This window comes from Dipodomys merriami, unplaced genomic scaffold (genome assembly GCF_024711535.1).
Source record: "Dipodomys merriami isolate MVZ:Mamm:240054 unplaced genomic scaffold, mDipMer1.0.p SCAF_11, whole genome shotgun sequence".
Classification (NCBI taxonomy): Eukaryota; Metazoa; Chordata; class Mammalia; order Rodentia; family Heteromyidae; genus Dipodomys; species Dipodomys merriami.
This window is the reverse complement of record NW_027202382.1, coordinates 49,876,759-49,893,549: the sequence shown is the minus strand read 5'-3', so window position 1 is coordinate 49,893,549 and position 16,791 is coordinate 49,876,759. Positions and strand designations below refer to the sequence as shown.

The 16,791-nt window shown below is 51.7% G+C and overlaps 1 protein-coding gene across 4 annotated transcripts in view; it reads left to right on the top strand.

Moving 5' to 3' along the window:
- The window catches only part of Zmynd19 (zinc finger MYND-type containing 19), a 38,563-nt gene extending 24,303 nt beyond the window's left edge, over positions 1–14,260 (top strand). The window contains exons 1-6 of one of the 4 annotated variants that reach the window (XM_070015196.1): positions 2,509–2,529; positions 4,240–4,299; positions 6,417–6,523; positions 7,737–7,877; positions 12,873–13,053; positions 13,671–14,260. In XM_070015196.1, the coding sequence (XP_069871297.1) occupies positions 6,423–6,523; positions 7,737–7,877; positions 12,873–13,053; positions 13,671–13,814 (567 nt within the window). In that variant the 5' untranslated portion in view covers positions 2,509–2,529; positions 4,240–4,299; positions 6,417–6,422 and the 3' untranslated portion in view covers positions 13,815–14,260. Of the gene's footprint in view, positions 1–2,508; positions 2,530–2,837; positions 3,085–3,752; positions 3,854–4,239; positions 4,300–6,416; positions 6,524–7,736; positions 7,878–12,872; positions 13,054–13,670 lie in introns of those variants that run through there. The other 3 variants (XM_070015192.1, XM_070015193.1, XM_070015195.1) reach the window with 3 other exon arrangements.
- Positions 14,261–16,791: the final 2,531 nt, after the last annotated feature.

Sequence of the window (16,791 nt, the reverse complement as noted above, 5' to 3'; positions counted from 1 at the left end):
ACTCTTATTTCCAGTAAGCCACAAAAACCCGTATCAAAAACCCAAAAAAGCAGAGTGCCAGTGGCTCATACCTGTAATTCTAGCTACTCAGGTTGAGATCTGGTTCAAAGCGAGCCACAGTTCAAAGCCAATTGGACTCAGATAAGAATTATCTCCAATTAGGGCTGGGAAGGTGGCTCAGTGGTAGAGTGTTTGCCTTGCATGCATGAGGCCCTGGGTTCGATTCCTCAGCACCTCATAAGCAAAAAGAAAAAAGCCAGAAGTGCTGCTGTGGCTGAAGTGGTAGAGCACTAGCCTTGAGCTGAAGAGCTGAAGGACAGCGCCCAGGCCCAGAGTTGAGGCCCCACCACCAGACCAAAAAAAAAAAAAAAAAAAAAAGAATTATCTCCAATTAACTAGCAAAAAGTGGAAGTGCTGGGGATAGAACTCCACACCTGCTGGTGTGTGTCTATGTGTGTGTGTGTGCGTGTGCACATGCACACGTGCTTGCCAAAATGTGTGTGTGTGCGTGTGCACATGCACACGTGCTTGCCAAAATGTGTGTGTGTGTGCGTGTGCACACACGCACACATATGCTTGCCAAAATTAGGGCTTGAATTCAGGGCCTGGGCACTATCCCTTAATTTCTTTTTTTTTTGACGGTCCTGGGGCTTGAACTCTGGGCTTGGGCGCTGTCCCTGTGCTCTTCAGCTCAAGGCGAGCTCTCTACCACTTGAGCCACAGCGCCACTCCTGGCTTTCTAGTGGTTTTTTGGAGATAAGAGTCTCACGGATTTTCCTGCCCGGGCTGACTTTGAACCATGATCCTCAGATCTCAGCCTCCTGAGTAGCTAGGATGACAGGCGTGAGCCACCGGTGCCCAGCTATCCCTTAACTTCTTTTGCTGAAGGCTGGTACTCTACTGCTTGAGTCAAGGTTCAAGGCTTTTTGGTGGTTAATTGGAGATAAGAATTTGTTGCCCAAGGGGCTGGGAAGGTGGCTCAGTAGTAGAGAGCTTGCCTTGCATGCCTGAGGCCCTGGTTCGATTCCTCAGCACCACATAAGCAAAAAGAAAAAAGCTGGTAGAGCACTAGCTTTGAGCTGAGGGACAGCGTCCAGGCCCAGAGTTCAGGCCCCACGACAGGACCAACACGGGACCAAAAAAAAAAAAAAGAATTTGTTGCCCAAGCTGGCCTTGAACCACAATCAGATTTCAGCCTCCTAAGTAGCTAAGTTACAGGTATGAGCCACTAGTACCCAACTCCAGCTGAAGCTATACCTGAAAAATGCAGGTGGACTGTAGAAGCTGAAATGGGCCCTGGCTGACAGTCAGCAAATGGAAACCTCACATAACCATGAGACTGGATTTTGTGGATGTGACTGAGCCTAGACAGAATTCTCCCCCCAGAGGCCCTAATAAGAGTTCAGGCCCACTGAAAAGACCCTGACTTCATCCTTAAGCCTTGGAGTCGAAAACCATCTAAACACACAAAGCCATAATGTATTTACACGTTTTATGTCTCTGTATTTGTGGTAAAATGGTACAAAGTCATAGAAAACTAATCCACTAGCTTTCTTGATGGGAAGATAAGCAGCAAGTACAGATAACTCTTAAGAATTTGAGCTGTGATAGGAGTGAGGTAGTGGTTGGAGGAACTTGGGAGCTAAGAGGGTTTTTTTTTTCTTTCCAGAACTGGGGTTTGAACTCAGGGCCTGGGCTGTGACCCTGAGTTTCTTTTTTTCTTTTTTGTCGGTCATGGGGCCTGAACTCTGGGCCTGGGCGCTGTCCCTCAGCTCTTCGGCTCAAAGCTAGCGCTCTACCACTCGAGCCACAGCGCCACTTCCGGCCTTTCTGCTTACGTGGCGCTGAGGAATCGAACCCAGGGCCTCATGCATGCAAGGCAAGCGCTCTACCACTGAGCCGCCTTCCCAGCCCCCCCCCCCCCCTCAGTTTCTTTTGCTCAGGGCTAGCTCTTCCACTTGAGCCACAGCGCCACTTCCAGCTTTCTGTGGATGTGGTGCTGAGGAATCGAACCCAGGGCTTCATGCGTGCTAGGCGAGCGCTCTACCACGGAGCCGCCGCCCTCCCAGCCCCCCACAAGCTCACTGTACCGATCTCTACACGGAGGGGTGCACTTTGAGCAGTGAGGAGGGACCGGCCAGATCGAGGCGTGTCTCCGCCCTCCTGGCCTCCCTCGTGAAAGCCCAGAAACCTCTGGGCAGCAGCCGGGCCCGCGCGGCCTCCGTCCCGGCTGGACGCAGGCCCGCCACGGCTCTGCGGTGGGCTCCGGTCTCCCCAGGGGGCTTCGCCGGACTCGGCCTCCGCACGCACCGCGGCGTCGGGAGCTGTTTCCGGAGACCGGGCCGGCGCAGCTGCGGAGCGGGAAGCCCGGGGCCCGGGAGGCCGTGTGGGGAAGACGCGCTGCCGTCCTACCGGCCTGCGACCGGCGGCTGCGGCGGACGGCCGCTCCTAGCGGCCCTGCTACGCCCGGCTCACGGACGCGGGCTCCACAGGCCGGGGCGGGCTGCGGAGGCCACGCGGCTGCCAAAGGTAGCAACCCTGGCCTCGGCCCCACAGCGCGGGCGCCGCAGCCACCGCCCGCACAAAGCTTCCCGCGAAACTGACGTCGCGCCGGCCGTCGCGCAGGCGCCGCCCCCGGCCGGCCCCTCCCCCTCCTGGCCTTTTCCAAGAGCGCCTGCGCAGCCTCCTTGCTTTTATTGGCGGCTGCGTCGCGGCGCGCGCCGGCCGGCGAAGGGCGCGCCATACGATTGGCCAGCTGGTGGCGACGGGGGGTGTGTCCCGGGCCGCGCCCCGCCCTCCGCTCCGCTCGCTGGGGTGCGCGCGGCGGCGGCGGCGGCGCGTGGCAGGTCCGGCGGGCGCGAGGCGGCGGCGGCGGCGGCGGCGGCGGCCCGAGCCCGGACCAGCCTCGTCCGCCGGGGGCCCGCCCTGCCCGACCCCGGCCCCGGCCTGCCCCGGGGTGCTGCGGCCTCGCCCGAGCCCGGCCGGGCGCCTCCTGAGGGAGCGTCGCCGCCGGCCGAGAGCGCAGGCCCGGCCATGACCGACTTCAAATTGGGCATCGTGCGGCTCGGCCGGGTGGCCGGGAAGGTGAGCGGCGCGGAGCCGCGGTCAGGCCTGCGTGGGCCGGGCCGGGGCGGCGGGGCGGGCGGGGCGCGCCGGCCGGGCTCGGGCCCGCCTTCCTCGCGCCCGCCGGCGGCGCGCCCCTCGGGCTCTGGCGCTCCTCGTCCGGCCGGGCCGGCCCGGGGCGAGGCGGCCCCGCGCCGCGGGCCTGGACTCCGGCTGCACCTGCGGCCGCGGGGTTCGAACCCGGCGTCCCGCCCGCGGCCGCGCGCCGCGCCGCCCCTCGGCGGGCCCGCCCGTGGGCGGCCGCGCTTCGCGACCGGGCTCGGTCGTGTCCCGCGGAGCCCCGGGCTTCCCCGCCAGGAGCCAGCGTCCTGACGCCGGCCGACCCGGGGCCCCTCGCGGTCTCCGCCCGGCCCCGGCCCCAGCGGGGCGGCTTCGCTCGGTGGGCACCTGTGGGCTCCGAGGCCCGGCGGAGCCCGGGCCCAGGGCTGCCCCGGCCCCTGCCCCTGGCGGCCGCGGAGGGAGGCCGGGAGGAGGAGCAGCGGTAGAAGTCGGGCCGGCGGGTGGCTCCGATCCCAGGAGATCCCACGAGAGTGAGACGGGCCCATCTTGAGAAGCGTTTCCTGCCATTTTTGCAGAATCTCAGGCAGAGGCTCTGGAGCTGTCTGAGCAGAGTCGTAAGACCCGGGTCTTGTCCGAGACCTTCTAACTCAGAAACTGGTTGCATGAACACCAGCCCTTGAGAAGCTTTTCTTTGCTACGTCTCAGATGGAAAGCTGAGCCTGACTATCCAGTGAGCACATGTCTACTGCCCTGCCTAGTGAATACACTCTGGAACTTGTATGCTCTGCTCGGTCCCACCCCCTCCCTCTACTTCACTGACAATGCCTCTGCCTGGGCTTATTGCCACATGAAAGGCCTAGTGCCCCCTGTCGGGGTCGGTCCTGTGTGGACGGGTATAGAAGCCTGATACCTGCCACTCGTGGGCATGACTGACTTTTAACATTTCCTGCCTGCATTTTTGGCCCCATGCCCTGAGGCTGATGTGTCTTAGTCTGAAGAGGCATGTGGTTGGTTACCTTCTGCTTCACAAGATAAAGGAATCAGGTTCCTGGTTACAATGTTATTGTTCTTGTGAGTATCTTTTGAATGATTTTGAAATGTGTGGTTAATTTTCAGACCAAGTACACTCTGATAGATGAGCAAGACATCCCCCTGGTGGAGAGCTACTCCTTTGAGGTAAGGATGACTAGATCTTTCGTGTTGCTTCGATCTGTGCCCCCAGGAAGAGTCAAGAATGAGTTTCTGTCTCTGTTGGGGGAGCTGGAGACCTCACCTGGATGGAGCCAGCCAGGGTTGGCCTGGGATCCCTCAGGGCTGCCTTGTCCAGAACCCAGATATCAGCAGCCTGCCTGTCACTGCTCAGCAAGGCCTCTGGTAGCTGCCCAGCTCCATGCAGCCTCTGTGACTCTGACTGCCTCATGTTCACCCTGGTTGCTGGCTCTGCTTGAAAACATACCAGAATGTCCGAGTTTGATTGGATGTCTGTTAAATCAAGTGAGCATAGTTCTGTAGCTGCAGCTGTTGTGAGGATTTTGCCCCTTCCTAGTGTTCCTCTAGGAGCTGTTTCCGCCACCCACTCCCCACTAAAGCAACCCTGATCAGTAGTGGTCATCCTGCCCTCTACCTCCATCTCAGCACCTCACACTAACACGGCCAGTGCTTGGCTAGGAGTTTTTCTTCCTCCATGTATTGGGGTGTGCGTGTGCGTGTGTGTGTGCGTGTGTGTGTGTGTGTGTGTGTGTGTGTGTGCTTGGCTAGGAGTTTTTCTTCCTCCATGTATTGGTGTGTGTGTGTGTGTGTGTGTTACTGGGGATTGAAGCCAGGACTGTGGGCCTGCTGGGCAGGTGGTTACCACTTGAACCACTCCTCCAGCACTGCCAGTTTTGTTGTTTTTGATCAGTCGTGGGGCTTAAACTCTGGGTCTGGGTGCTGTCCCTGATCTTCAGATTTTCTGGTGGTTTATTGGAGATAAGAATCTCAGGGACTTTCCTGCCAAGGCTATCTTTGAACTGATATCCTCAGATCTCAGCCTCCTGAGTAGCTAGAATTATGGGTGTGAACCACCCCCCACCATTTTTTAAATCAGTCTTGGAGCTTAAACTCAGGGCCTGGGTGCTGTCTCTGAGCTTTTTTATTCAAAGCTAGTACTCTACCACTTTGAGCCACAGTGCCACTTCTGTGTTTTCGGGTGGTTAATTGAATATAGAGTCTCATGGACTTTCCTGCCTGGGCTGGCTTTGAACTGCAATCCTCAGATCTCAGCTCCCTGAAATGTTCCTGAGAATTGGAAGCTTTAGTTGATTGTGGGGCTTGAACTCGGCCTGGGTGCTGTTACTGAGCTCTTTTTTTTTTTTTTTTTTTGTCGGTCGTGGGGCTTGAACTTTGGGCCTGGGCGTTGTCCCTCAGCTCTTCAGCTCAAGGCGAGCGCTCTACCACTTGAGCTACAGCGCCACCTCCGGTTTTCTGGCGGTTTATTGGAGATAGGAGTCTCACGGTCTTTCTTGCCCGGGCTGGCTTTGAACAGCGATCCTCAGATCTCAGCCTCCTGAGTAGCTAGGATTACAGGCGTGAGCCACCAGCGTGAGCTCTTTTGTTCAAGGCTAGCACTCTACCACTTTAAGCAACAGCTCCATTTCTGGTTTTTGTCTGGTTAATTGGAAGTAAGAGTTTCACAGGGACCTTTCTGCCTGGACTGGCTTTGAACTGCTATCCTCAGATCCCAGCCCTTCTTGAGTAGTTAGGATTACAGGTGTGAGCTATTGGCTCCCAGCTTGGAAGCTTTATTTTATTTTATTTTATTTTATTTTTTTGAATCAGTCATGGGTCTTGAACTCTGGGCCTGAGCCCTGTCCCTGAGCTCTTCAGCTCAGTGCTAGCGCTCTATCACTTTGAGCTATAGCACCACTGCCAATTTTCTGGTGGTTAATTGGAGATAAGTGTTTTGTGGACTTTTCTTTTTTTTTTGATCCGGTCGTGGGGCTTGAACTCTGGGCCTGGGCATTGTCCCTCAGCTCTTCAGCTCAAGGCTAGCACTCTACCACTTGAGCCACAGCGCCACTTCCGGCTTTTTTAAATTTTTTCTGCTTATGTGGTGCTGAGGAATCGAACCCAGGGCCTCAGTAATGCAAGGCAAGCGCTCTACCACTGAGCCACCTTCCCAGCCCTCTTGTGGACTTTTCTACCTGGGCTGGCTTTGAACGGTGATCCTCAAATGTCAGTCTTCTGAGTATCTGGGATTATAGGTGTGAGCTGTTGGAAGCTTTTTAACAGACTTTTTCTCTATTCTATCTCAGGCTCGAATGGAAGTAGATGCTGATGGAAATGGTGCTAAGATATTTGCATATGCCTTCGACAAAAACCGAGGAAGGGGATCGGGTAGACTCCTCCATGAGCTGCTGTGGTGGGTTGTTATTATTATTATGTTGTTGTTGTTTTGTTGTTGTTGCTGTTGTTATTGTTGTACAAAAGAGGTTATAATTCCAAAAGTCAGGTTATGAATATATGCATCTTGATCAGTCAACCCTTCCATGGTCTCCCTAGTTTTCACTCAGTGAGTATTTTTTAGCTGCCTTAGTTCTCATGTGGGGTCTCTGTGAGCTCTAGAGTGTGCAGGATGTTTGGAGGCAGGAGAGCTACCTGCCTAGTAGAGTCAGATTTGCCTTGCCATCCCTGGGTCTGAAAGTTGTTTGTTTGTTACTTTTTTATTTATTGTTGGTTGTGAGGCTTGAACTCTGGGCCTGGGCACTGTCCCTGAGCTCTTTAGCTCAAGGTAAGTGCTCTACCACTTAGGCCACAGAGCCATTTCGGGTTTTCTGGTGCCTGGTGGTTAATTGGAGGTAAGAGTCTTAATGGACTTTCCTGCCTGGGTTGGGTTTGAACTGTAATCCTCAGATCTCCTGAGTAGCCTCCTGAGTAACTAGGGTTACAGGCGTGAGCCCCTGGCACCCGACTGAAAGTTTTTTGTTGTTGTTGTTGGTCACAGGACTTGAACCCAGGGCCTGGGTGCTGTCCTTGAGCTCTTTTGCTCAAGGCTAACTTTACCACTTTGAGTCACAGTTCTACTTCCAGTTTTTGAGTGGTTATTAGAGATAAGAGTCTCATGGGGACTTTTCTGCCCCGGCTGACTTGGAACTGTGATCCTCAGATCTAAGTCTGCTGAGTAGTGAGGATGTCAGGTGTGAGCCACTGGTGCCTGGCTGAAAGTTATTTTTCTGTCCTTTACCACTAACCTAAAGGAATGACAAGTTTGCATATTGTACTTGAAATGCCTAGTGGATTCAGCTGGTATGGGGCTTCCTATGGAGGGAGGGGTTCTGCTGTCCGCTGAGCTCTTGCTGAGCTTGTTGAGATGTAGACTGACTCTGGGAACCATGGCTACTCAGTATGCAAGGTAGGACTCTGAAGTATTGGAACTTGTCTTTCAGCTACTTGTCTTGGCAGTTTTGGGGTTTTATTCTTGCTTCTTTGAGACCTGCCCATAAATCCAAGGCTAGACTCATCAATGTGGCTCAGCAGCCCCTATCAGCAGAGTGAGGACCCAGGTTAGACTGTGTGGCTGGTATTTCTCTCTGGGTGTGGGTCAGAGGTGGCCCCTGAGTGTTGTCTTTCCCTAGGGAGCGGCACAGGGGAGGCGTGGCTCCTGGGTTTCAAGTGGTGCATCTCAACTCAGTGACAGTGGACAATCGCCTGGACAACTTGGAGCTGGTACCATGGGGCTGGCGACCCAAAGCCGAAGAGACCTCCAGCAAACAGAGGTGGGTCTTCCTCTGCTAGTATCTCCTCCAGGTGCTTGGTGTCTGATAACTCTGATGGCTTTGGGACATGAGTTATTTTTCTCCAACATGTGAGGCTTCTGTGTGTGGCTGCATGTTTGCACACACACCACACACGCACAGTCCTAGGGCTAGCTAGGACTCTGAGCCCTATACGCTCCCATGGCTTTGTCACACTCAGGGCTGGCACTCTACCACTTGAACCATGCTCTAATTCTGGCTTTTTGTTGGTTAATTGGATATAAGAGTCTTACAGATTTGTCTGTTTGTCTGCCTGGGCTTGCTTCAGGAACTTTGATCCTTAGATTTCAGCCTCCTGAGTGGCTAGGATTATAAGCATGAGCCACCAGTGCCTGGCTGAATGGGAAGTTTTGATGATTGTATTTTGAGGGGGTTGATCTTGTGATACTTGGCTTTAGGAGCACTGTAGTGGATCTGATGGAGTGGAGCCAGCCTTGGACCTACTCCTTTATACACAGATGGGTCTCTATCTTGTTCTGCCTAACAATTTTCCTTGAAGTTTAAGGGAAGTAGGACATTTGTAGTTTAGCTTGTCCTCTAGCATCCTGTGGTCCTGAAAACAGTGTTCTGCACAAGTGTTCTACTCTGGAGGTTAGTACCTGCTCTCCACACCATCAGCCCAGCTATGACCCTTATAGATCGCCCAGGAAGAGCCAAGGGACCAGTAGGAGAGTGTAGAACCAAATTGAGAGCAGTCTTTAGACACGAATTGCTGATGTGCTCCTAGGGCTTCTTGGTCGTCTATGTATCTTAAGTTCCTGGGTAGCATTGGCCACCCCAGGGGGTGTTAGTGGCATTGGTGGGGTTGATGTTCAGAGAGTATGCAGACCTTTGCAGTTGCCTTTGGGTCATCCTGCTGTGGAGGAAGAGGTGGTGGGAGGGCTCAGCAGGCCACAGTTGATGTTGTAAGGAGGTGGTTTCTAGATCCTTAAAGGGCTTCCTTCATTCTGCCACTCTTAGCCTCTCATTGTCCTTTGCTCCACACACTTGCGTTTCCTTGTGGGCTTGCAAGGTGAAGGCAGCCTTGTGAAGGTCTGTGTCTTCTATCAATAATTTATTCCCTATTCTTGTGTGTATGTGTGTGTAAGTGCATGGGCACGTACACATGCTGGTCCTGAGTGCTTAAATTTAGGATGTGGGCACTATCCCTGAGCTTTTTTGCTCACTACTAGTGCCACTTGAGTCACATCTTCTAGCTTTTTGGTGGTAATTGGAGATAAGAGTCTCATGGGTTTTTCTTCTCAGGCTAGCTTTGAGTTAAGATCCTCAGATCTCAGCCTCCTGAGTAGCTAGGATTATAGCCCTGAGCCAGTTTGTTTCCTATCTGATGTCAGAATTTTGACCCTTCAGTTGCCTGTTCAGTGAAACTTAGTAGAGTTTTATGCTTTGGAGGATTATGTTGGTTTGGACTTTGGGTTACAAGTAAAAGAAACTGATCTCAATTTGGCTGAAGCAAAAATAGTGCATTTATTGACTCTGACTAGAGTGGGGAAAACAAGGGAATATGTGGCTTCCTCTGATTCTGTTTGAGTGTGTGTGTATGAGAGGGGGGGGAGACGAGGGATCCTGGGGCTTGAACTTGGCTGGCCTGGGCATTGTCCTTCTGCTTCTTTTGTTGAAGGTTTGCACTCTACCACTTGAACCACAGTACCACTTCCAGCTTTTTAGTAGTTAATTGGAGCTAAAAGTCTCCAGATAGCTGAGTGCTGGTAGCTCAAACCTATAATACTAGTTACTCAAAAAGCTGAGATCTGAGGATCATGGTTCAAAGCCAGCCTCTACCATTTGCTTGAGCCATACTTGCACTTTTGGCTTTTTGCTGGTTAATTGGAGATGAGAGTCTCACAGAACTGTCTGCCCAGGCTTCCTTCAAACCAGTCTTGAGATTGAAGTTCTTAAGTGAAGCTAGGGTTACAGCTATGAGGCACTGGTGATTGGCTAGGTTTCTGGGCCTTGAACTCAGAGCCTGGGCGCCGTCCCTGAGCTTCTTTTGCTTAAGACTAAAGGTCTACCACTTGAGCCACAGCACAACATCTGGCTTTTTCTGAGTAGTTGATTGAAGATTAGTGTCATGGACTTTGCTGTCCCAGCTGGCTTTCAACAGCAGTCCTCAGATATCAGCCTCCTGAGTAGCTAGGATTACAGGCATGAGCCACCAGTGCCTGGATAGTCCTTTCTTAACATATATACGTGTGTGTGTGTGTGTGTGTGTGTGTGTGTGTGTGTGTGTGTGTGTGTGTGTGTGTGTGTGTGTGTGTGTGTGTGTGTGTTTATTGAATATATACTTATGTATACATGTATACGTATATGTACGTATTGCCTGTCCTGGGGCTTAAACCCAGGGCCTGGGCAGTATTGTTGAGCCTTTATGCTCAAGGCTGGCACTCTACCACTTGAGTAGCTCCACTTCCTGCTCTTTTGTGTGTGTGTGTGTGGGGGGGTGTTAATTAGAGATAAGAGTCTCACAGACTTTCCTTCCTGGCTGGATTTGGACCATGATATTCACATCTCAGCCTTCTGAATAGTTAGGATTACAGATATGAGCCACTGGCACCAGGCTATTATTGTGTATTTTTTTGTACTGGTACTAGGTCTTGAACACAACTCTTTTTTTTGCTGGGGGAGCGGGGGGCAGGAGGGTTGGTTGTAGGGCTTGAACTCTGCCAGGGTGCTGTTTCTGAGCTCTTCAGCTCAAGGAGAGCACTCTACCACTCGAGCCATGGCACCACTTCCAGTTCTGGTACTTAACTGGAGATAAGAGTTTTACGGACTTTCCTTGCCTGTGCTGGCTTTGAACCAAGATCCTCAGATCTCAGCTTTCTGAATAGCTAGGATGACAGGCCTGAGCCTCAGCACCCAGCTAGGGCCTCATATTTTGCTCAGCTTTTTTGCTCATCACTGGTGCTCTAACCCTTGATCAATGCTGTGGTCCAGCATTTTACTGATTAATTGTATTATTTATTTGTTTGTTTATTTATTTTGTCAGTCATGGGGCTTGAACTCTGGGCTTGAGTGCTGTCTCTGCACTCTTCAGCTGAAGGCAAGCAATCTACCGCTTGAGCCACAGAGCCACTTCCTTTACTGATTAATTGGACATAGAGTCTTGTAGACTTTTCTGCTAGAGTTGGCTTTGAACTGGGTGCTCTAGGTCTCATCTTCTTTAGTAGCTAAGTTTTCAGGTAAGAGCCATTGGCACCTGACTATATTTTGTTTTTGAGATAGGGTCTAGAATTACTGATCCTCCTGCCTTTGGCTCCTAAGAAACTGGGATTTGCAGGTATGAACCCACTGCCTAACTCGGAATACCCTTTGTTGTCATGAGAAATTAGAAAACTGTCTCATTTATAGAAGGGGACAGTTACAGACCCTAGGTTGAAACTGTCCCCTAGGGTCAGTGGACTGCCAGCCTGGTGGCCCTTTGTTAGGCTATTCCTCATAGGCTGTTGGGGATGAGCGCTGCTGGTTTTGTGCTTTGAGTCACCTTGGTGGAGGTGGGCTCTGGGTCGCCCAGGATCCGTTCATACGTGTGGATATTCTTGACTTGTTGGTATAGGGTCTGTCCACTTGGACTGATAGCTGGGAGCAGCAGTCTGGCTCACTCCTGAGTGGGCTGGAAGTCCTAGCTGGTCTGGTCTGTGTATCCTGGTTCTTGGCTTGTGGCTTCCATGTCAGCTGGTTCTTTGTGGTAGGGTCACATTGCCTTTGGCTGGCTAGGACTAGACACTGGCTTCTCCCAGGCCTGAGTTTTCTGTTGTTCCCTGGAACTGATTAGTGGGACTAGGAGTACAGCTCAGCTATCTATGTGACCCCCTTTTTTTTTTTTTTTTTGGTCAGTTGGAGGGGCTTGAACTCTGGGCCTGGGCGCTGTCCCTCAGCTTTTCAGCTCAAATCAAGCACTCTACCACTTGAGCCACAGAGTCACTCCCGGTTTTCTGGTGGTTTATTGGAGATAGAAGCCTCATGTACTTTCCTGCCAGGGCTGGCTTTGAACTGCAATCCTCAGATCTCACCCTCCTGAGTAGCTAGGATTATAGCTACTCAGCTATAATCAGATTATAGCACCTGACTCCAGGTGGCTTCTTTACAAAGGTATCTTCCCACTTTAGAAGGATGCATCTGAATCTTGCCTGACTTGTAGGACCTCAGAGAAGGTCTTAACTTATAAAACAACCTCTCTGTTGGCTGCTGGTGGCTCACACTTGTAATCTAGCTACTTAGGAGGCTGAGACCCAGAGAATTTTAGTTCAAAGGTAGCCTGGTGAGCAAAGTCATCTCCAAAATAACCAGCAAAAAGCCAAGCTGGGAGTATGGCTGAAGTGGTAGAGCACCAACCAAGCAACTGAGTTGAGTGTGAGGCCTTGAGTTCAAATCCTGCTACTAGGAAAAACCCCAAACATAGCATAGAAGCATGCCTCTGTCTGCTTGCTCACCTTCCTTTGTAACCATGTGCCCGCACAGTCTGGCTTCTGTCAAGACCTGACTGTGAAACCTGCACACGTATGAGCAACTGGCAGTCATTCTGGGGCCTTCTGCATGTGCGGGTCACATGCAGATTTCAGTTGTTCGTGGAGTGTGCAGTGGCTTACGGAGAGGTTTCTGTAAGGATGCAGGACAGCCACAACACCGAAGGAGAAGTAAGCTGACAGGGTAATAGCAGGTACCTCCCAGGGTCAAGGGTAAGGTGGCAGGGCTTCCTGGCTTCACCCAGGGGCCATGTTTGCTTATGTACCTACGTTGGAGAGAGTAGTAGATAAGTGCTTATTTGTTAGAGGGTGCTAAATAGTTCATGTTATGTAGTGGTAAGTATACAGAGTGGGGATGGGCCAACAACTCAGAGTTGATGGAGTGAAAACATTTCGGCTGACCTGGGCAGGACACATGGGTCCCAGAGTTACAACTTCCTCCCTTGTACTGACCTGATCGGGTTGGAACATAGAGGTTTCTGCTTTCTTTCAGAGAGCAAAGCTTGTACTGGCTTGCAATCCAGCAGCTGCCCACGGACCCCATAGAAGAGCAGTTCCCTGTCCTGAACGTGACGCGGTACTACAATGCCAATGGGGATGTGGTAGAGGAGGAGGAGAACTCCTGCACCTACTATGAGTGTCATTACCCTCCGTGCACAGTAATTGAGAAGCAGGTACCACGTATCGCAGCAAGACCTTGGCTCGTGGCCAGCTCTGCCCAGCAGTTCAACTGCAGTGTGGAGTCTTACCCTACAACCCCCTACGCGTCCCTGGGTTCTCCTCAGGGTGGCTCTCCCTTTGCTGTTGTGCCTGTCCAGGAAGGGCCATGCACTCCAGCCATGGTGTCTGGATTTTTTTCTTTTTGTGTGTCCATCATGGGACTTGAACTCAGGGCCTGGGCTGTCCCTGGGCTCTTTCACTCTGCCACTTTGAGCCACAGTGCCATTTCTGGCATTTTCTGAGTAGTTTATTGGAGATAAGAGTCTCACAGACTTTCCTGCCTGGACTGGCTTTGAACCATGATTCTCAGGTCTCAGTGTAGCTAGGTTTACAGGCGTGAGCCGCTAGTGACTGGCATGCCTTGGGCGGGGGGGGGGGTGAGGGGTGTTTTTATTTATGATGTTAGGATCGAACCCTGGGTCTTGTACATGCTAGACCAGTGATCTGCCTCTTAGTTATACCCCCATCCTGCTGCATGGAGCTTTGCTGGGTCCTTCCAGATTCTGAAATGTAACTTCAGTCCTACACTCTGACCCAATGTGAAGGTGAGCCATGGTCTTCTGTGTTTCAGCTTCGGGAGTTCAACATCTGTGGGCGTTGCCAGGTGGCACGGTACTGTGGTTCCCAGTGCCAGCAGAAGGACTGGCCTGCCCACAAGAAGCACTGTCGAGAGAGGAAGCGTCCCTTCCAGCATGAGCTCGAGCCGGAGCGATGACTGGCAGGAGGGCCACTGCTGCTGCAGGGTTCTGACCCTCTGTGGGCACAGCAGAAGTCAGACTATCAGTTGAACCTGGAGGTGCCAAAGAAGCTAGCGGCGGGCCCCCGAACAAACACCATGAGGCTCCCCAGGCACATGCTGTCTGTGGGGACAGCTCCCCTCAAGTGTTATCTCCAGCAGAGACAACGGGGAGGCTCCCCAGGACCTTTCTCATTATTTATATGTTAATATGTTTGTAAACTCATGTACAGTTTTTTTTGGGGGGAGGGAGAGGGGGTTTAGAAACTACAAATAGAATCATTTGCTGTAATGTTCAAATGGCAAACAGTCAGCCACACGTCTAGAAACTGTCATGTAGCCAAGCTTCTCTCCTGGGCATAGGAGCTCCAAGAAGCGGCCTGTACAGTTGTGTCTGAAAGGGCAGAGTAAAGGGGAGGAATCACCTTCTGAGTTGACCATTCTCTACTCTTCAAATCCTGCAGTTTAGGTTCAACCTTACTTTCAAGAATTTGTCACATAGTGCAGAGTGGCAGAAGGGTCCTGGCTCCTGTTGGTGCCTAGGGTAGACATGCTGGGCTTTTGTCCTACCAGAAATGTAACTGAGACTCAGATCATCCCATCTGACAGCTGATATGGTGAGGCTAGCCACAATTCTAGTGGCTGAGGGCTGCCCTGGACCCCTGCGTTGATAATTCATACCTTGCTTACACATGGAGTCTCTGGAAGCCAGCAGTGAGTGAGATTCTGCCCAAAGAATCAACAGGACATGCCAAACAGGACTGTGGGTTCCTACAGTGGGCTAGGGCAGGGTGCTGGGTCCCTTCCCTTTTCCACTGTACAGGTGTGACCACCAAAACAAGATATCCCCTTTCTCTTAGGAAGTGCAGGTGACTGAGGGCTGTTTTAAGATCTTGTCTACACAGAGTCACGTCAGGAAATGAGCCAGCTATGTGGGTTGGAATATTGTCTGACAGGAGGTCCATTTGGCCCGCCTAGCCCAGTCCTTTATTGGTCCTTAGATCCCTGCTATACCACCACCCTCCTCTTTTCCCCCCCAATCCTGGGGCTTGAACTCAGGGCTTGGGTACTGTCCCTGAGCTTCTTTTGCTCACGGCTAGCACTCTACCACTTGAGCAACACCACTTCTGGCCTTTTCTGCGTATGTGGTAATGAGGAACCAAACCCAGGGCCACATGCATGCTAGGCGAGCACTCTACCACTAAGCCACTTTTTTTGTGTGTGTGTGTGGTGGGGGGTCTGGTCATGCAGCCTGAACTCTGGGCCTGGACGCTGTCCCTCAGCTCTTCAGCTCAAGGTGAGCACTCTACCACTTGAGCCACAGCGCCACTTCCAGCTTTTTTCTTTCTGCTTATGTGGTGCTGGGGAATCGAACCCAAGGCCTCAGGCATGCAAGGCAAGCACTCTACCACTGAGCCACCTTCCCAGCCCATACTACTAAGCCACTTTTCTGTGGGCCTTCCACTTTTTTTTTTTTTTGCCGGTCCTGGGGCTTCTTGAGCTCTGGGGCTTGGGCTTTGTTTGTACCTGAGTCTTTTTTTTTTCAAGGATAGTGCGTCACCACTTGAGCGTCACTTCTGGCATTTTGTGAGTAATTTATTAGGGAGATAAGAGTCTCATGGACTTTTTCCTGCCTGGGCCAACTTCGAACTGTGATCCTCAGATCTTGGCCTTTTGAGTAGCTAGGATTATAGACATGAGCCACCGGTGCCCAGTAACTGTCCCCCTTTAACAGCTATCTTAGAACACAGTTCATTCAACCATAGGTTGAATGGCACTCAGATTTTGTCAGGGGAGGTTTGTGAGTGTATCCTAAGAGATGGTGGTTGCTACAGAGATCCCTTTGGATCTACCAGTTTTGTTAAACCTCCTGTTTTCAAAGTCAAGTTGTGTCAGGACTATTGACATAGGAAATCTTGTGTTGCATTTTGTATTTGTGGTAGTCTCCACACAAAGAGCACTGAGTTATCCTTAGGTGTTCTTATGGGGATAAAGCACATGGTAGCAGGCCCTGTAATCTTTGCCCCTATTAGTGAATGGCCAAGTGGGCATGTCAGTCATATCCTTGACCAACAAGAGTTGTCTTATTTACTCTCCGGGTGTGTGTGTGTGTGTGTGTGTGTGTGTTGGTCCTAGGTCTTGGATGCTATCCCTGAGCTTTTATGCTTAAGGCTAGCACTCTACCACTTGAACCACAACTCTACTTCCAGCTTTTTGGTGGTTAAATTGGAGATAAAAGTTTCAGGGACTTATCTGCCCTCCCTGGCTTTGAACCATGATTCTCAGATCTCAGCCTCCTGAGTACTAGGATTTTAGTTGTGAGCCATTGGTGCCTGGCTGCACTTAGCTTTTGATCAGAAAATTACACTGGAAGAAGTACCCAGGGCTTCACAACCAGCCAGTAAATATTGCACTGAGGAAGGTGGTCAGATTTTAGGGTGCCTATTGGCTTCCTTTATCATGCTGTTCAAGTGAGACTGCTTTTAAAAAATGGTTTGCATCCGTATCCCTCTGTTTAGTTCTTGGTAAAATAATCTAGGCAGCTGTATGAGAAGATGCTGAATATTCAAGTGGCTCAGATACACTGCTTGTTTTTGCCCCAAGTACTGCTTGAGTCTTCTTGCCAGTGGCAGTCAGGAGATTGAGGTTGGTTCCTCTGCACAGCTGCCTGCTGCTGGTTCTGGGATGTTTTTAGCTACAGTCTCCCTTCTATCCCATGCCGACACCCAGGTAGCAAGTGAGTTTACTGCTTCAACCTAACTGCCTGGAGCCGCCCCCAAGCGAGTGTTGCTAAAACTGAAGTGCCTGAAACGAGGCTGTGGGGCCGTCTGAAGGTGCCCGAGGCCACAGTCTCGGGTTGCTGCCAGGGTCACTTCCTGCACAGATGCAAGGACCTTTCCGACACCTCAGCCGTGTGTGTGTGTGTGTGTGTGTGTGTGTGTGTGTGTGTGTGTGT